At 36.0% G+C, this 14,602-nt stretch overlaps 3 protein-coding genes across 4 annotated transcripts; 1 reads left to right on the plus strand and 2 right to left on the minus strand.

Moving 5' to 3' along the window:
• Positions 1-2,020: 2,020 nt before the first annotated feature.
• LOC118041768 (uncharacterized) lies at positions 2,021-3,563 on the minus strand. 2 transcript variants are annotated; one of them, XM_035049256.2, is made up of 4 exons: positions 3,291-3,563; positions 3,125-3,193; positions 2,741-2,965; positions 2,021-2,434 (listed from the first exon to the last, which is right to left on the minus strand). In XM_035049256.2, exons 1-3 carry the CDS (start codon positions 3,474-3,476, stop codon positions 2,774-2,776), a joined length of 447 nt encoding a protein of 148 aa, XP_034905147.1. In that variant the 5' UTR covers positions 3,477-3,563; the 3' UTR covers positions 2,021-2,434; positions 2,741-2,773. The 2 variants fall into 2 exon arrangements, with proteins under 2 accessions (XP_034905147.1, XP_034905146.1); XM_035049255.2 differs by lacking the exon at positions 2,021-2,434 and having other exon boundaries at positions 2,643-2,965; positions 3,291-3,561.
• A 96-nt stretch (positions 3,564-3,659) lies between these two features.
• Positions 3,660-5,033, plus strand: LOC118041769 (uncharacterized). The gene is made up of 3 exons (XM_035049258.2): positions 3,660-3,794; positions 3,945-4,008; positions 4,570-5,033. Exons 2-3 carry the CDS (start codon positions 3,956-3,958, stop codon positions 4,802-4,804), a joined length of 288 nt encoding a protein of 95 aa, XP_034905149.1. The 5' UTR covers positions 3,660-3,794; positions 3,945-3,955; the 3' UTR covers positions 4,805-5,033.
• Positions 5,034-8,384: 3,351 nt separating this feature from the next.
• LOC118041766 (DIS3-like exonuclease 2) lies at positions 8,385-13,884 on the minus strand. The gene is made up of 7 exons (XM_035049254.2): positions 13,317-13,884; positions 12,494-12,876; positions 12,344-12,397; positions 12,167-12,235; positions 9,754-11,961; positions 9,405-9,476; positions 8,385-9,321 (listed from the first exon to the last, which is right to left on the minus strand). Exons 1-7 carry the CDS (start codon positions 13,447-13,449, stop codon positions 8,941-8,943), a joined length of 3,300 nt encoding a protein of 1,099 aa, XP_034905145.1. The 5' UTR covers positions 13,450-13,884; the 3' UTR covers positions 8,385-8,940.
• Positions 13,885-14,602: the final 718 nt, after the last annotated feature.

Genomic DNA, 14,602 nt, shown 5'->3' on the forward strand with positions numbered 1-14,602 from the left:
AAGAATTTTTAGCCAGATACATTAAACTACTTTTTCTTCAACCTCAATTTCAACTATGATTTTAACCAAGCACCTATTTTTTCAAACCAATCTCAACTAAAAGTATTTTTTATAAAATAATTTTTTTCAAATCACAATCACAACAGCTACTACAATACCAAACAAATTCAAAATGATGACCAATTGGTTAGGCCAATTATTGAAGGAGTGTACAGTGTCATAAGCTAAAAAACAGTTGTCATAAGGCTGACGTGTGCATTCATCGGGCCAAACTTGATTTTTATATATGTACTAAATTTGTTTTTTTGTTTTTATATTAAAACTAGCCAAAATAATTTTTTTTATATATATTTTTGAAATTCAAGCTGAATTTCCTTGCGATCAAGTTTATGATGCATGCAAAATATAAAAAATATTTTTGTAAAATCATGTAAATTAATTTTTTCCATTCATATTTTTTTATATTAAAAATGCAAACATTGTTTTATTTAGAAACTTGGACACATGTAGTTTAAATCATAATTGTATTTTTATTTTTTAAAGAAGGATTCTTTTTGTTGTTTTTATATTTAATTTTTTACAAAAAAAATGATTTTTTTAATACATGAAACGCTTTATGATTTCAAATATTAAATATGAAAATTTAAAAAATAACATGAAGAACCCAAAATTATTGCATTATGGCTCTTCAAAACTTGAAAAATAATTAGAATTAAATTATGGCATGTTCGGGAAAACACAAAAAAGAAAAAGAAAAAAAAAAACAGAGGTTGTGAAAAATAGGTTAGGATATTTTTTCCGAATACACCTTTAGTTAAAAAACACATACTTGTAATTTACCAAATATGCTATTAGCTAAAAATTATATTTTTTCTTCCATAAATTTTATTCTTACCAAAATGATCTTAAACCTTAAAAGGTTCTGCCCAGCCACATGGAGTGGGCTTTATAGCCAACAAGACCCATGCTAAGACCTAAGCTCAAACCAAATTAAATACGCAAATCTTTCATATCAGCCCAAACTTCCTATTTTAAACCAAACAGGCCCGAACCATAAACAAATACTAAATGGCTTCTTTTGTTTTTGGAAGATCAAAATGAAGAAACAAAGAACTTGCCTCCAGACCCGATATAGCCACACACACGCACGCCATATCATCTTAGCACGAGTAAAAGCAGAAACCAAGAATATCCACCATCTAAACCATGACTCCTCTCATAAGCATGCTAGTATAAGAAAAAAAAAAGGCAAACTAGACGCCATATCATCTTAGCACGAGTAAAAGTCTTAGAATTTGACTGATGAAACATGACATTGAACTTAAATTAATTACTTTATCAGTCTTGAAATAATAACACCTCTAAAGGTTCATAAAATTGAACAAGTACTTTATATCGATCCCACTATATTAGTATCAAATAGAAATTCAGAATCATCAATCTAAATCCGCTCATCGTGTACATATAGTATCAAGAAAGGGAAACAAGATATGCATGCAGTTTCCTTGCTGTTATGGTTGGCAAGTTGCTGGTGTATGTCAAGCACCAAACTTAGACTTGGTTTCGGTTGATATCAACCAGTACTTGCTAGCTTTTCCTTTTGGTTTTAATGGTCAAAATGCCCCCCTACAAATTATTGTGTACCGAAATGAGATCCCTTTTCAATCATCCACTCTGTTTCAGAAAATTTCTTTCTCGCAGTTAATTGGATCGATATTTATCTTACAATCAACACTAAAATTATAACCCTGGGATCTTTCTACAAAGAGAACGATAATGGGGTCATATATATATATATATATATATATATATATATATAAGACATGTATGGAGCAACTGTATTGCCCCAATTCTTTACGTGCAATTGGTATGGCTGCTCGCTTAGATCACGTGTACCCAATGAAGGAAATCAGACTCCCTAGGTGATTTCCATCGTAGCATTCGTAATGATATGAAGATAATGACTTCCAAAAAGAAAATCATTGACACAATAGGCACGAAAACACTTGGGCATGAGATATATAAAAACAAATCAATCTCCTCAATCATAGAGTATGGTTATCATCCACAAGACAGAGATTAATGATTTTTAGGAATCTCCATCATAACATGCATGCCATAACAGTTTTTATGCATGTGCCATTCTGAATTGTCTGAGCATACAAAGAAGAGATGTAAAAAGCTTTTCTTTCTCCAGATTCATCACTGGGCCGTTTTAGCTCACCCTAGAAGGATAATGAACATATTAATTAATGCAGTGCTCACCCTTTATTCATCAAATCTTTTATCTGAACCAGGCAGGCAAAACAAAGGGAGTAGATGACACCTAAAGACTTGGTGGCACAGTCAGAATGTGATCTTTCTCCTTTGAAGTGAAACAGTGCCTTTTGCCACTATCCATGTCAACAATAAAAGCCGAATTTGCAGCACAAAACTGTTTTAAATCATTGCAAAGTTCTTGGTTAGTGATAGTTAAGCACATGCTGAGTTACTGACATCGCTATCTTTCAAAAGATCAGACAAGTAGAAAAAAGGCTTGTGCGTATTACTAGTCTGAGTAGTCTCTATGGAGCAAGAATTCAAGAAATAAAAGAATCACATCATAAATTAGCAATTAAGGAAGTAGAGATAATTCAACTCAATTAATCAACCCTGCATCTTTATTCAAATGAAAATTCTACATCGTATCCAAAGAAAGCAAAAAATAGGAACCTGAAAAAAGAAATATGATAAATCTCACTTTGCCAAGTAAATTCAGATGAGTTGTAGACAGTTAGACATTCTGACTGCCAATAAATGGTCCTCCCTTTTGGTTTAGAGAAACATGGATGGCCCTGGCTGCTGCTACAGCTGAGTCTCCTCTCCTAACAATTTTCTCCAGCCCTTCAACTTTCTCAGACAGCAACCCAACATTTGAGTTTGTCGATTGAACCAATTTGTTTGCAGTTTCTAGGGAAGTGCATAACTGAAATAATAGCCGGAAAAAAGAAAAGAAAAAAGAAAATCTTATTTTAATCCTGCAATATTTATTGGTATCAAACCATTGCAATTCTATTAAATAATAAACTGCGCTAGAAAATCACTCAAAATATATCCTTAATTAATATAAGATCAGCTTTCAAACCTTAAGAGTAAGAGCAGTCCATGAGTGATCAGTTCCGTCAAGTGCTTGATTCAAGCGGTCATACTCTTCCTGTACAAAAAAAATAAAATAAAAATGTTAATAAATTAATTTTTACGTAACCCTAGCTTCTATGTTATCTGTATGGGAATTGAAGAGAGAGAAGAACCTCGAAGAGTTTGGTGAGGTCTAAGGATCGAAGACTGTTATTTTTGGAATCAGAAACTGATGATGGAGGAGACAACCGATCAGCTGCAGCTGCTGCGGAGACAACATCCTTTTCTTCTTCCTCCTTTTCTGCAAGATCGCTTAATAAATCTCCTATGCATAGCAGTGGCCCTCCTACTCCTTTCATCTCTCCGATCCAACGCTCTCTCTCTCTCTCTCTCTCTGGATTCCTTTTCTTTTCTTTTCTTTTTCATCCCCTGAGTTTTTCGGTTTTATACATTTTACCTCATAAGAATCACGCCGTTTCAACTTTACCCACAGACTTTACTTATTTCGAAAAACCGGGTAATATGTGAGCCGGGTAATTGAAGCGGGTGGACCGGTTTTCACTTAAACCACGGAGACGAGTGCAGCACATACTCGATACTGCACAGAAAGAAGCAGGGCCCTCTAACCCTATTTTCTCACAGATTCATCATCTTCTGGAACGGTGAAATCTTATCAGGTAGTTTTGGAATTATTTTTTATTTTTATGGGTATCCGTTAATTTTTAACAAATTTATTTTCTTCTCTTTTATGTCTTTATTGGAATTTGATAGCTTGTAGGGTTTATCACATGATTTCTTCATTTTAATCAAATCAATTTTCTCAACAGAGGGAAGAACAATGGCATCAGGGCAAGATAATGTTAAGCACCTTGAGGAGTGCTCGGTTGCCAAGTTAGTTTCATCTTCATTTTCACTTTCGATTTGTAAATGTTTCTTTTATCGTTGCTTTGATGAAATTGAAGACTTGAAAAGATTTTGATTTTCTGGGCTGATCGCTTTGGTTTCAGTTACTTGAAAGTTTCCCTTAAGTTAGTGAGTTATACTCTCATGTGACTGCGAGGAGTTTGCGAAATTTCCTTTTGATTTGCGAGGAGTTTGCGAATGTGCATTTCCTTTTGATTTAGGCACAGTTTGATCTTTATTAGAAGGGAGAAAACTGAAGATTGGACATTTGTTTGTCACACTGCTATCCTAGCCATATCTAGTATTGTACTCATGAACAGATTTGTGTCTGGTTTCTGATTTGGTCTTGGTCTTTGACTTCGATTGAGAACACCAAGTTTTATGTCTTAGTTTCATTCTAGAAGGCCATGTCCCTCAAACAACACTTACACATGAAAAATATTTATGCAAATAATATGTGCGCGTAAATTTTCTTCTCCTTCTTTATTCATTTACCTGTTGTTCCGAACAAAACAATGATGATAACTACTGAATGATCTATATCTGCAGCGCACTAGGTACATGGGTTTTCTCAGTAGCAGGAGCTTTGCTTGCGATTCCAGTTGGGATAAAACGAAAATCATTTGGACCCCTTGTGTTCTTTGGTACAACAGGTACAATGCTTGATATTATAATGGGGATTACTCAATGTGAAAGAGAACACGCAGAACGCAAGGCAAAGCTACTAGAAGCCCAGAATTCTGCTGGCGATGCATCATTTACAGTAACAGGATCTGAGTCTTGATCTCGAGCTCACAGTCGTGTACCTGATGGTTCAACTTGCTTGCCATCAGAACCTAATGCTCACACAGATGGTGGATTGGCTTCTCCTTTTTGTTACTTTGTGGTGATTCTGTATTCTGCTTCTTACAGTCCTGTTTTTCACTTTAAAATAGTTGATAATGATGTAACTTCATATTTTGATCAGCCAAGAAGACTTCATTTTTTATAAAAAGAAGTTTTTTCAAGAAGCCTTTTCATTGCTCTAAAAAAGAATTCATTGGTTTCTTTGTTTATGAGATTGGTTTGTGAAGTTGAAACCTTTCGAAGTCATTTGGGCACATCTGACTTCATTGTTGTCAACGTCACAAGTTGATTAGTAAAAGTCAATAATTTTATAAGTTAACATGTATCTAACATATAAAATTAAACTAAAAACTCGAAAATCAAAATTGGGCTTATCGTGCAGAATCAATAAAATTGATAAACTTAGTTTGATTTTACGAGTTTACTAAATTTATATAAGAACCAAGTCAGGTCTGAATTTGGTCTTAAAATGTCTAGTGACTAGTTTTGCGAAGATCGGATATATCTCTAACTATATATCGAATTGAGCTGAAATTTTCATAGGAAAATACTAAACACATGAAAATATATTGTGGTAAATCTTCAGGTTAAATGGAGTTCATGAACATGTTATTTAGGATGGTCGAAGTTACTAGATAAATCTTGTCAAATCTTTCAAACTAGACCTTCGTGTATTGTTTGGGACATATATGAGGCTCTAGGTGGAATTTTATTGCGATTCAAGTTGGGCTGAAAACTAGACATCTCAAGCTTTCAAACTATATATGGTAGGCCTAATAATTCATCTAGACGAGAAAAAACTACATGTTTGAAATCGAGAATAAAATCTGTTACAAACATGCGAAAATTAAAGATTTAGGCTACATTAAGGAATTTTAGCATAAAAACTTTGTTTTTATTATTCTATTTTATTTATTTATTTAATGTTGAATAATTATATTAAATTTAAGTTTCATATTATCTATCTCATTTTATTTAAATCACTTATTGATTATAACGTTCTTGACTCTTTTTATCATATTTGAATGTAATTTAATTTCTTGGACTGAAATTCTCAATATTGGATGAATAAGAAATTCTTGTAAGAAATATATTTTTTGAGAATTAATGAATCATTACCACACTTGAAAATTATGTTATAACTCATTAAAAACTCTTGTAGAACTATGAAATTTCCAAAACAAACTGTCATATCTTTATAGGAAAAGGATCCTTGTCAAATAGAAAGTCCACAAGTTAAAAGAATGTAAATAACAAAATTCATACAACTTGTTTTGACCTGTATCGCAAGGTTTCTCTTAACTTTGATTGACCTGAAATTTTACCCCATCATAGAACAATATTCTAGGAAACTCTAGGTACATTTTCAACACAATCCAATAGTCAGATTGAGAATTATGATTGGTGCCATAAAATTGTACAATTATGCTATAATCTTGATTTATTTGTTTAACCCTTTTTTGAACCCTATGAGTGTCATATCATGGATTGCTTCAACCATTGCCTCTATCATAGGGTATTTAAAGAAACATAACAATAGACTTCATTGAAGGCTTGCCAAGTTCATGGGGAAAGAATGTTATATTAGTCATTGTGGTGAGGTTCATTAAATATGAACATTTCTTTGTTATAACTCATTCTTTTATTGCTCAAGAAATTGCTCAATTATTCTTAGATCAAGTTTATAAGTTCTATGAGTTATCTATAACTATTTTTAATGACATTGATAAAATTCCACTAATTTATTCTGAAAGGGGTTGTTTAAGCTATTTGGAGTCCAACTGCTATTGAGTTCATTTTACTATCCTCGGATAGATGGATAAACTAAGAGAGAGAATCCATGTTTAGAAACGCATCTCAGGTGTATGACAATGCATAGTTCAAGCAAGTGGCATGATTGGTTGTTTCAGGCTCAATGCTGGTAGGACTTTAATTACCATTCAGCTATTAAAACGACTCCATCTCAGTCACTTTATGGTTGTCCTCCTACTTGCAGAGAATTAGATCCACATGAAAATACCTCAGTAGCAGCAGTTGAGGAAGTGGTTCAACAAAGGGCAGGCTTGGATCAATGGTTACAATTGCAATTAGAAAGGGAACAAAATAGAATGAAATAAATGGTTGATAAAGGCATAACTGAGAGAGAATTCCAAGTGGAAGATTTGGTATACGTGAAGTCCCGGCTTTATAAACAATTGAATATAGCACTCAATAAGAATATCAAGTTAAATCCTTCTTTTTATGGACCTTATAAAAAAATACAAAGGGTGGGGTGGTGGCTTATAAGCTGCAATTACCAGAAAGGGCTTCCATTCACCTTGTATTTCATTCATAATTGCTCAAGTGAAAGGTGGGAAATAATGTAGTCAGGGTCAAGCTTGTAGCAATCTTCGATAGAAAGCTAATGAAAAAGGGCAATCATGCAGTGACAATGGCACTTATATAATGGTTAAATCTATTAAAGAAAGAATTCAATGTCGATTCTTGAGGACAAGAATCGTTTAAAGAAAGAAGTATTGTTATGAGCCAGAAGTTTAATCAAGGATTAGCAGCAGCAAGTGAGGAATTATGGTAGAAATAACATGTAAAGAATCTAACAGATGCGAGTTAGTTAGTTACCATGGTAGTTAAGGGATAAAAAGGGCATGTGATGGAAGTTAATTAGACAGATGTTAGTTGAAGCTATTAGGAGTTAGTTGGCGTAGCTAGTAGGTTACATTCATTATACATAAGCTATTGTCTTAGAGACGTGGAAAGCAAGCAATAATAATTGAAGTTTTGCAGACAATTTGTTATTCTCTCTCAAATTCTTTCTTACTTTCTCAACATATAAGCAAGATCCTTAGCACGGAATAATCAATCGATTGTTTTCCTCGTCTTCATTATTGCTGTGTACATAAAGATTTTTGGCATGCACTCGAGTTCATTTAGGGCTTCTAAAAGGGTATTTTCATTTTTTGATCTTTTCAAGGAAAATAACATATTTGTTTCTAAACTATCATATCTGCTCTAATGGAGTCCCTCGCCCACCAATTTTGATCAATCCATACCCCTGTCATCATCAATAGCTAAATAAATGAACTAGTTATAGGGTCATTATTTATAGCACAGAGATTCGATATAAACTTGTTTTTCACCGATCACCACCAAGATTTTATGCAAAAAGCTCGAAATTTGAATGGAAGAATGACCTTATGCCTCATGGCTTAATCATGTGCCTGTTTAAGGAATGGTTAGCCATAGATCACATCAACAAGTTAGTTAATTGATCGAAATCTAGATAGGTCGGAAACTCAATTTGATCCAGTTGAGTATTTGTGATAAGCTTGAAAGGAATTCATCATTCCCCTTTCTTTTATTCGTCAAAGACAGGTATGAACATTCTTGACTCACAAAAATAGTTAGAGGGATAGTCAAGATTGCTGCTTTTACTCATTACCCACATGAGATTTTGCATTTCCCAAAAGCAAAAATACATATAGGATTCAAATGAAACTGCCATACATATTAACAGCATGTTTGAAAGCCAAAAGGGCCATTTTATTCACAAGAAAAAATATTGTCATATCCCAGTCCAACATACTGCATTTTGTTATTATAAAAGCTAAGAACCAGCTACCCAAGATAAAAGGTAATGGGATGCATTGGCCAACATTACAATAACTGAGAAGAAAGTATGAGATTGGCTCCAAAGCACCAGACATGAGCCACAAAATTATGCCCGATGGAGCTGGCCTACAAAAACAAGGGCCAATTCCGCTATGAAGCAGCTTTTGTTAAAAACAGCCACCTTAGCTAAACTCCCACAGCACGGAGCCCGCTATTATCTACACCTTCTACTATATGCTTTAGCATCGAAGGTTTTTTTAAAAACACATTAAATATCAGTTATTCTTAAAAAACCACGGATTTTCCTTTTTTAAGAAAAAAAAAATCTAAAACTATACACTAGAGTTCTTATCTACAGAAGAGCTCTTGTGATCCCTTATAAAGCTCAGCTACCTTCAATTCTGTAGGTTCAATGAGTCGAGAAACTTTATCCAACACTCAAATTGCCAGCTCATGTGATGCAGTTTAGGTAAAATATGAGCTCATGAATAGACGCACCCCAATATCAGGGGGCCCGTCATCCCCGCCAATTGCATGAAGGGCAACAGGGATTGTTGAGAGAAGACGCACTGTGAGAGGGAAAACCAAAGGATCAATTTCAGATTTCAAAATGGCATCGGAATGCTGGCTTGCACTACATCCCTTGGTACTCTTCATGTCAGGTTCAAAGTTATGATCATAAGGATTTATGACCCATGCAACCTCACCAAGCGCCTTGTAATACCCCGAGCCTGCTCTCCTAACTGAGCGTTTGGAGGCGCATATACTTAGCACCAGTGTCGATGTGGCTTCAAGCCATTCCACCGTCAGGCCTTCAACTTCATCATAATATATACGCCGTTCAATCTGAATGCATGTGTGGTTGCATAAGAGACCATTATGCAATCTAGCAAGAACTATGGATAATATATAGGTATAGATATACTCACAGCTAGTTTGTTGATATAAATGGACATAAACCTTGGACCAAGACCCAAAACTCTGGCATCAGACAATAAAACCTGCAGGGTAGAAAGGGAGCAAATGGATTCCCGATCATACATATAAACAAACATGCTATAATCAAGTGAACCTGGAGCACATATTAACCATTATATGGCCAATCACCAAAAAAAAACTACCTCAACCTAAATTTTTTTTCATCAATTTTATTGTCCTATTCAGCGTTATGCATGAAGCTTGAACAAATTGGACGATTTAAAGAAACAGAATGCTAAAGCACATATTAAAGGATGGTAAGGCACTGAACATTAAGAGGTCCCAATGGAGAAAACATACCTCCTTCCTCTTCACCGAAACCCACATGTACAGCTTATCACAAGCATCCTTGACATGCCTGCTAGCCAGCTTTCTCTCATTACAATAAGCTGCAACATGTGAAAGTAACTCTGGGCAAGGAATTCTATGCTTTAATGCTGCAGCTGATAATGCTTCCTTGCCTTCTGCGGATTCTGCAACATCTTTGCAAAAACAAATACCAGTGAAACATCTTGTCCCTTCTTCCCCTGGCCTCGCTTTAAGAGACATTCTTCTATCCATCATATACAATTGCTCCGCTTCTATTGCTGCGGCCAGTGTTCGATGGACAACAATATCAGGATATCGGCGCAGTGGTGAAGTGAAATGTGTGTAGAGAGGAACAGCCAGTGCATAATGACCCCAATCATTCATATTATCTTTCAAATCACCACTACAAAAGTAGGTCGCCAACTGCATTGGCCTTGAAGCATAGTTGATAAGAATATTAAATAGCTCAGAGTCATCCTTGAGCTTTTCCTTGATGCACTCTAAGGATGGTTGGAAGTTACCAGAAGAAGTGTCCAATTCTAAACCATGCTTGCAACAAAAAGCTTCAAACTCTCTGAGTTTCCGCATATTAGGTTCAGGGTGCCTCCGCAGTAATGCACTATCTGGAAAAGCTCTAGATATGATTTCAGCAGCAGTGAAGTTTGCCAAAAGCATAAACTCCTCAACAATAAAATTAGAGTCCTTTTGTTCACAAAGACTGCTGTCATATGGAACTCCATATTCATCAAACAAGAAAACAATTTTAGAGCTTTCAAGCCGTAGAGCCCCATTATCAAACCTCTTTTCCCTTAAGGTCTTTGAAATTTCATGAAGAGATATAACAGATCCAATTACATCTGCCCATTCAAAATGACCATGCAACTGTGGAAGGCTATCTCCAAAGGTGTTGCAAGTCTCTGTATCAATCATCCCATCAACAATGTCCTGGGCGTGTTTATATGAAAGCTTGCAGCAAGATTGTATCACAGTGCGGTCAATCCAACGATCCACAACATTCCCAGAACTGTTGAAGTCCCAGAAGATAGAGAATGCAAGCCTATCAACTCCAGGGTTAAGAGAACCTAAATTCTCTGAAAGCAATGGAGGCAACATTGGTATTTTGCGCCGCAACATATAAACACTGGTAGATCGAAATTGAGCTTCCATGTCTAAGGCTGTGTCAGGTAAAACAAAATATGACACGTCTGCAATGTGGACACCCACTCTGACAAGGCCATTGGGTAACTTTTGAACTGAGAGAGCATCATCTAAATCAGTAGCACTAGAAGGGTCGATGGTAAATATGCACAAATTCCTAATATCTTTTCTATTTTGTATTTCATCTTTTGGCACCTCCCAGGTATTGCTTGGAAGACAGGATAGTGATTCAGGAGAAAATTCAGAGCAACAAATTGCATTTTCATGTAAAATAGCATTGATATGTGACTCCATTTCACTGCCCCGTCCAAAAATACATGAGACATGAGCTTCTGGAAAGGGACTTTTGTCACTCCAATTATCGATCTGTGCAGCTACCAACTCCATTTCAACAGTTGCATCTTCATTCTCCAACCTTTTCTTGATGCAGTCAGGTAAAACGCTCACAAGGACCATCAGTTTTGGGAATCTTGGATCAGTGGGCATCATCTCGAGGTATTCACGGTTTGAAATTGATAGCGAGCATTTATTCTTTTTTGCATTTTGTTTACAGCCTTCCCTGTAGTAAAACCATTGCTTAACATTGAGAAAACCAACAATAACATCTCGACGAGGAGATTTTTCAACGATAGCAACAACTCTACCAGTTGGTCTTTTTGATGGGTATAAACTAAGCATGGCACAAATCCTCCCCACACTATTTGAAACTTCATCCTGCCCATTAGAAGGAACAGCGAGTGAAGACTCTGAAGCTGACTGGTGATACCCATTAACATAATTATCATGAACAACCTCACCAGCACAAGCACTCTCATCATAATGAACCCCCTTCTGAGGAGCCAAGGAGTTTCCAAAATCAGCACACTCCAAATCCAAGTTCGTTTTACTTTTACCTTTGCAGCCACCACCAACTTTTCCATTGGCTTCAAGATGTAAATTGCTATCTTCTGCTGTGGGATTGTTTGATGGTGCATTTGACCCTTTCATTTTGGTCCAGAATGACAAAGGATCTACCTCGATGACCACAACATCACCATCCATCTATACAGGAAAAAAAGTTATTTCAATCAATACCAAAAAAAATAATCATGTTCCCATATGTTATCATCAATTCTTTTAGCTGTATTGGAAAGGTAGATCATGCATCATGTTAGAAATGCAAGTCTTGGTTATTTTCTAACTACTCGGTGAGAGTACCAACCAACAAATAGAATTGAAAAAAAAAATTGGAGAGGCCCAAACTTACAGCCCTGTTCTGTGCAGCAATTCCACTGATAAGAACATCTGTAGGTACTCCCTCAATTTTGCAGTATGCCTACCAATAGAAAATGATATATGCAAATAGCTAAGAATAAAAATTTTATATGGAACATTGAAAGAACACTTGCAACCAATAGAATCAAATGGAGCATATAAAACAAACCTCGAGTCTATTGTGAGCATTTACACGAAATAACGCTTTAAATACATCACCTTTCTGCCAAGAATTTAAGATAGAAAACACATGTGAGTCAACAAAAATTAACGAGAGCTGCTATAGTAGTGATATTATTGCACTAAATAAGAAGCTAACCTCTAATGCCTCGTTAACAGTCTCCGTGGACCAGTATGGAGCAAAGATTTTACTCTGAGCTTGGCCCTCAAACTGGTGAAAAGGAAGCAATTTTCCATGGGGGCCTCCACCAACAACTGGTTCAGTGCATGACTTAGCAAGCATTGATCCATCAAGATCAGATAGCACTAGGTCTTCTTGTTGTTCGTTTACACGCATAGTTGGCATAGAACTATAGGCGATCCTTGACACTGTGGTTGGTACATGCTCACTGAGGACATGCAAGTCTGATTCCAGCTGCTTCGAAGATGAGCAACCCATAGACGATGTATAACACCTTGTTTTGCCACCATTTCCAACAGACACTGATAATTCCCCACGTAGATCATTTTGTGAACTGAAAGCTGATCTCATGAAAAAATGAATAGAAAAACCATAACATCAAGATTGTTCTGACAATACCAGAATTATTACTGTCAAGGTTTAATACCGACTCCAAGATCAAGCAGTTAACTCTGCTAGCGTACTTCGTGGTTGCCAGAGGATTATTTACTTTTTAACACATCTAATGACAACATTATTTACCTAAACGAGGAAGCTAATCGATCCTATTTTACAAAAATTGACCATTGCTCTGTTTCCCAGAATTCTTTCCTCGCGAAAAATCTGACAAGAGAAAGAATACAAAAAGGAAAGACAACAAAAATTTCCAAAACACGAATCTCTCTTCTTCTTTTACCGTTATAAATCAAAAATCTTACAGCAGCTAACTGTACTTTCCTCAACAACCTAAGAAGAAAATAAAAGAAAGAAAACACGATTAATAATTATAAGCGAAGAATACCTGGATTGGGAGAGTTCTGTTTGGATCGGCGATTAGATCGGCGCTTATTCTTCTTCTTCTCCTTCTCCCTATCACCACTATCCTCGGACCTCACAACCACCATCACAGGCGATTGCTCACTCGAACTTTTCATAATTCCTTAGAGGAAAAACAATTAAACAGTAACGACAAAAGAAACGAATTGAGAAAAAAAGGAAAAAGAAATCAATCAAAAATAATGAAGTGATAGATAAAGAAAACCCTAAAGCTGAGGCACCTTCCGATTGTTAAAAAAATTACGGAAGAACCGATAATAATGGGACATAAAAAAGAAAAGAAGAGGGAAAAACAAAAGAATAAAAGAGAAACAACAACAACAAAGAAAGGGAAAGAGAGATGATAGGGTTTATGAAGACGTGAAGGTGGGAAGTTAGAAAGGGAAAGGGGCGTTATGATTGGTCGGCTAAGACAAATGGCGCCGACAATTGATTCCTTTGTCTACTCTCCCCTAGGCCCTGACCCCAGCCAGCCCAGCCTCTTCGCTTTTTTTTCCTTTTACTTTTTGCCTTTTCTTTTGCTCTCTCTTTGCTACCCTTTCTCTTTTTTTATGATTATGATTTTTTTTTCTTTAGAGGGAGGTTTTGTGCTCTGTGGGAAGGATGGATGGATCATGTGCCGCGTTTCAGTGTTGGATTGGTGAGTGCTAAACTGCGCCGTGGAGGTGAGGGGGTATAGAATTTGAAATTTCGGGGTTTGTGCGCGCGTATTGGCTGGTATTTATGGTCGTATGGACGGTGGTAAAGTAGACTGGGTCACTGGAGAACAGACGGAGTTTTATAATCTATAGTGGTACCCCGGGGTGTTTAGAGTAATGATAAAAGTTTTTTTAAAAAAATATATATTAAAATATTTTTTTATTTTTTTAAATTTATTTTTAATATAATGTATCAAAATAATTTAAAAATATTTAAATTTTTTTTTATTAAAAACAACGAATTGGGTGGGTGTACCTTTTGAGTGGAAATTTTCCTACATCTAACCTAATTGAATGGGTTGGCGTCAAAGTCATGTGATAGATGTGGATATGTCAAGGGAGCAAAACCGACCATATGCTCTTTTTTTTTTTTTTTTTATTTGACGTGGTGTCCGGGCCAGCTTGCACGCACCACAACTAATCCCCGGGCCCACTGAACATCCTGCAAACCCAATAAAGCATGTAAGCACATCGCGGGGGTGACAGGGTGCACAGAGAGGTTTGAACCCAGGACGTTGCAGAGGATTGAACAACTTGCAGTTGACCACAGCAG

This window comes from Populus alba, chromosome 14, assembly GCF_005239225.2.
Source record: "Populus alba chromosome 14, ASM523922v2, whole genome shotgun sequence".
Classification (NCBI taxonomy): Eukaryota; Viridiplantae; Streptophyta; class Magnoliopsida; order Malpighiales; family Salicaceae; genus Populus; species Populus alba.

Bases quoted from the DNA above. Each gene is read 5' to 3' on its own strand.
- LOC118041768 (XM_035049256.2), bottom strand. From the start codon at position 3,476: ATGAAAGGAGTAGGAGGGCCACTGCTATGCATAGGAGATTTATTAAGC. The intron at 3,194-3,290 runs GTTCTTCTCTCT...TTTTTTGTACAG, and splicing joins ACCTCACCAAACTCTTCGAG to GAAGAGTATGACCGCTTGAA. The intron at 2,966-3,124 runs GTTTGAAAGCTG...CTATTATTTCAG, and splicing joins GGACTGCTCTTACTCTTAAG to TTATGCACTTCCCTAGAAAC.
- LOC118041769 (XM_035049258.2), top strand. From the start codon at position 3,956: ATGGCATCAGGGCAAGATAATGTTAAGCACCTTGAGGAGTGCTCGGTT. The intron at 4,009-4,569 runs GTTAGTTTCATC...CTATATCTGCAG, and splicing joins GAGGAGTGCTCGGTTGCCAA to CGCACTAGGTACATGGGTTT.
- LOC118041766 (XM_035049254.2), bottom strand. From the start codon at position 13,449: ATGAAAAGTTCGAGTGAGCAATCGCCTGTGATGGTGGTTGTGAGGTCC. The intron at 12,398-12,493 runs GTTAGCTTCTTA...AATTCTTGGCAG, and splicing joins CTGTTAACGAGGCATTAGAG to AAAGGTGATGTATTTAAAGC. The intron at 11,962-12,166 runs GTAAGTTTGGGC...TTTCCTGTATAG, and splicing joins TTGCTGCACAGAACAGGGCT to ATGGATGGTGATGTTGTGGT.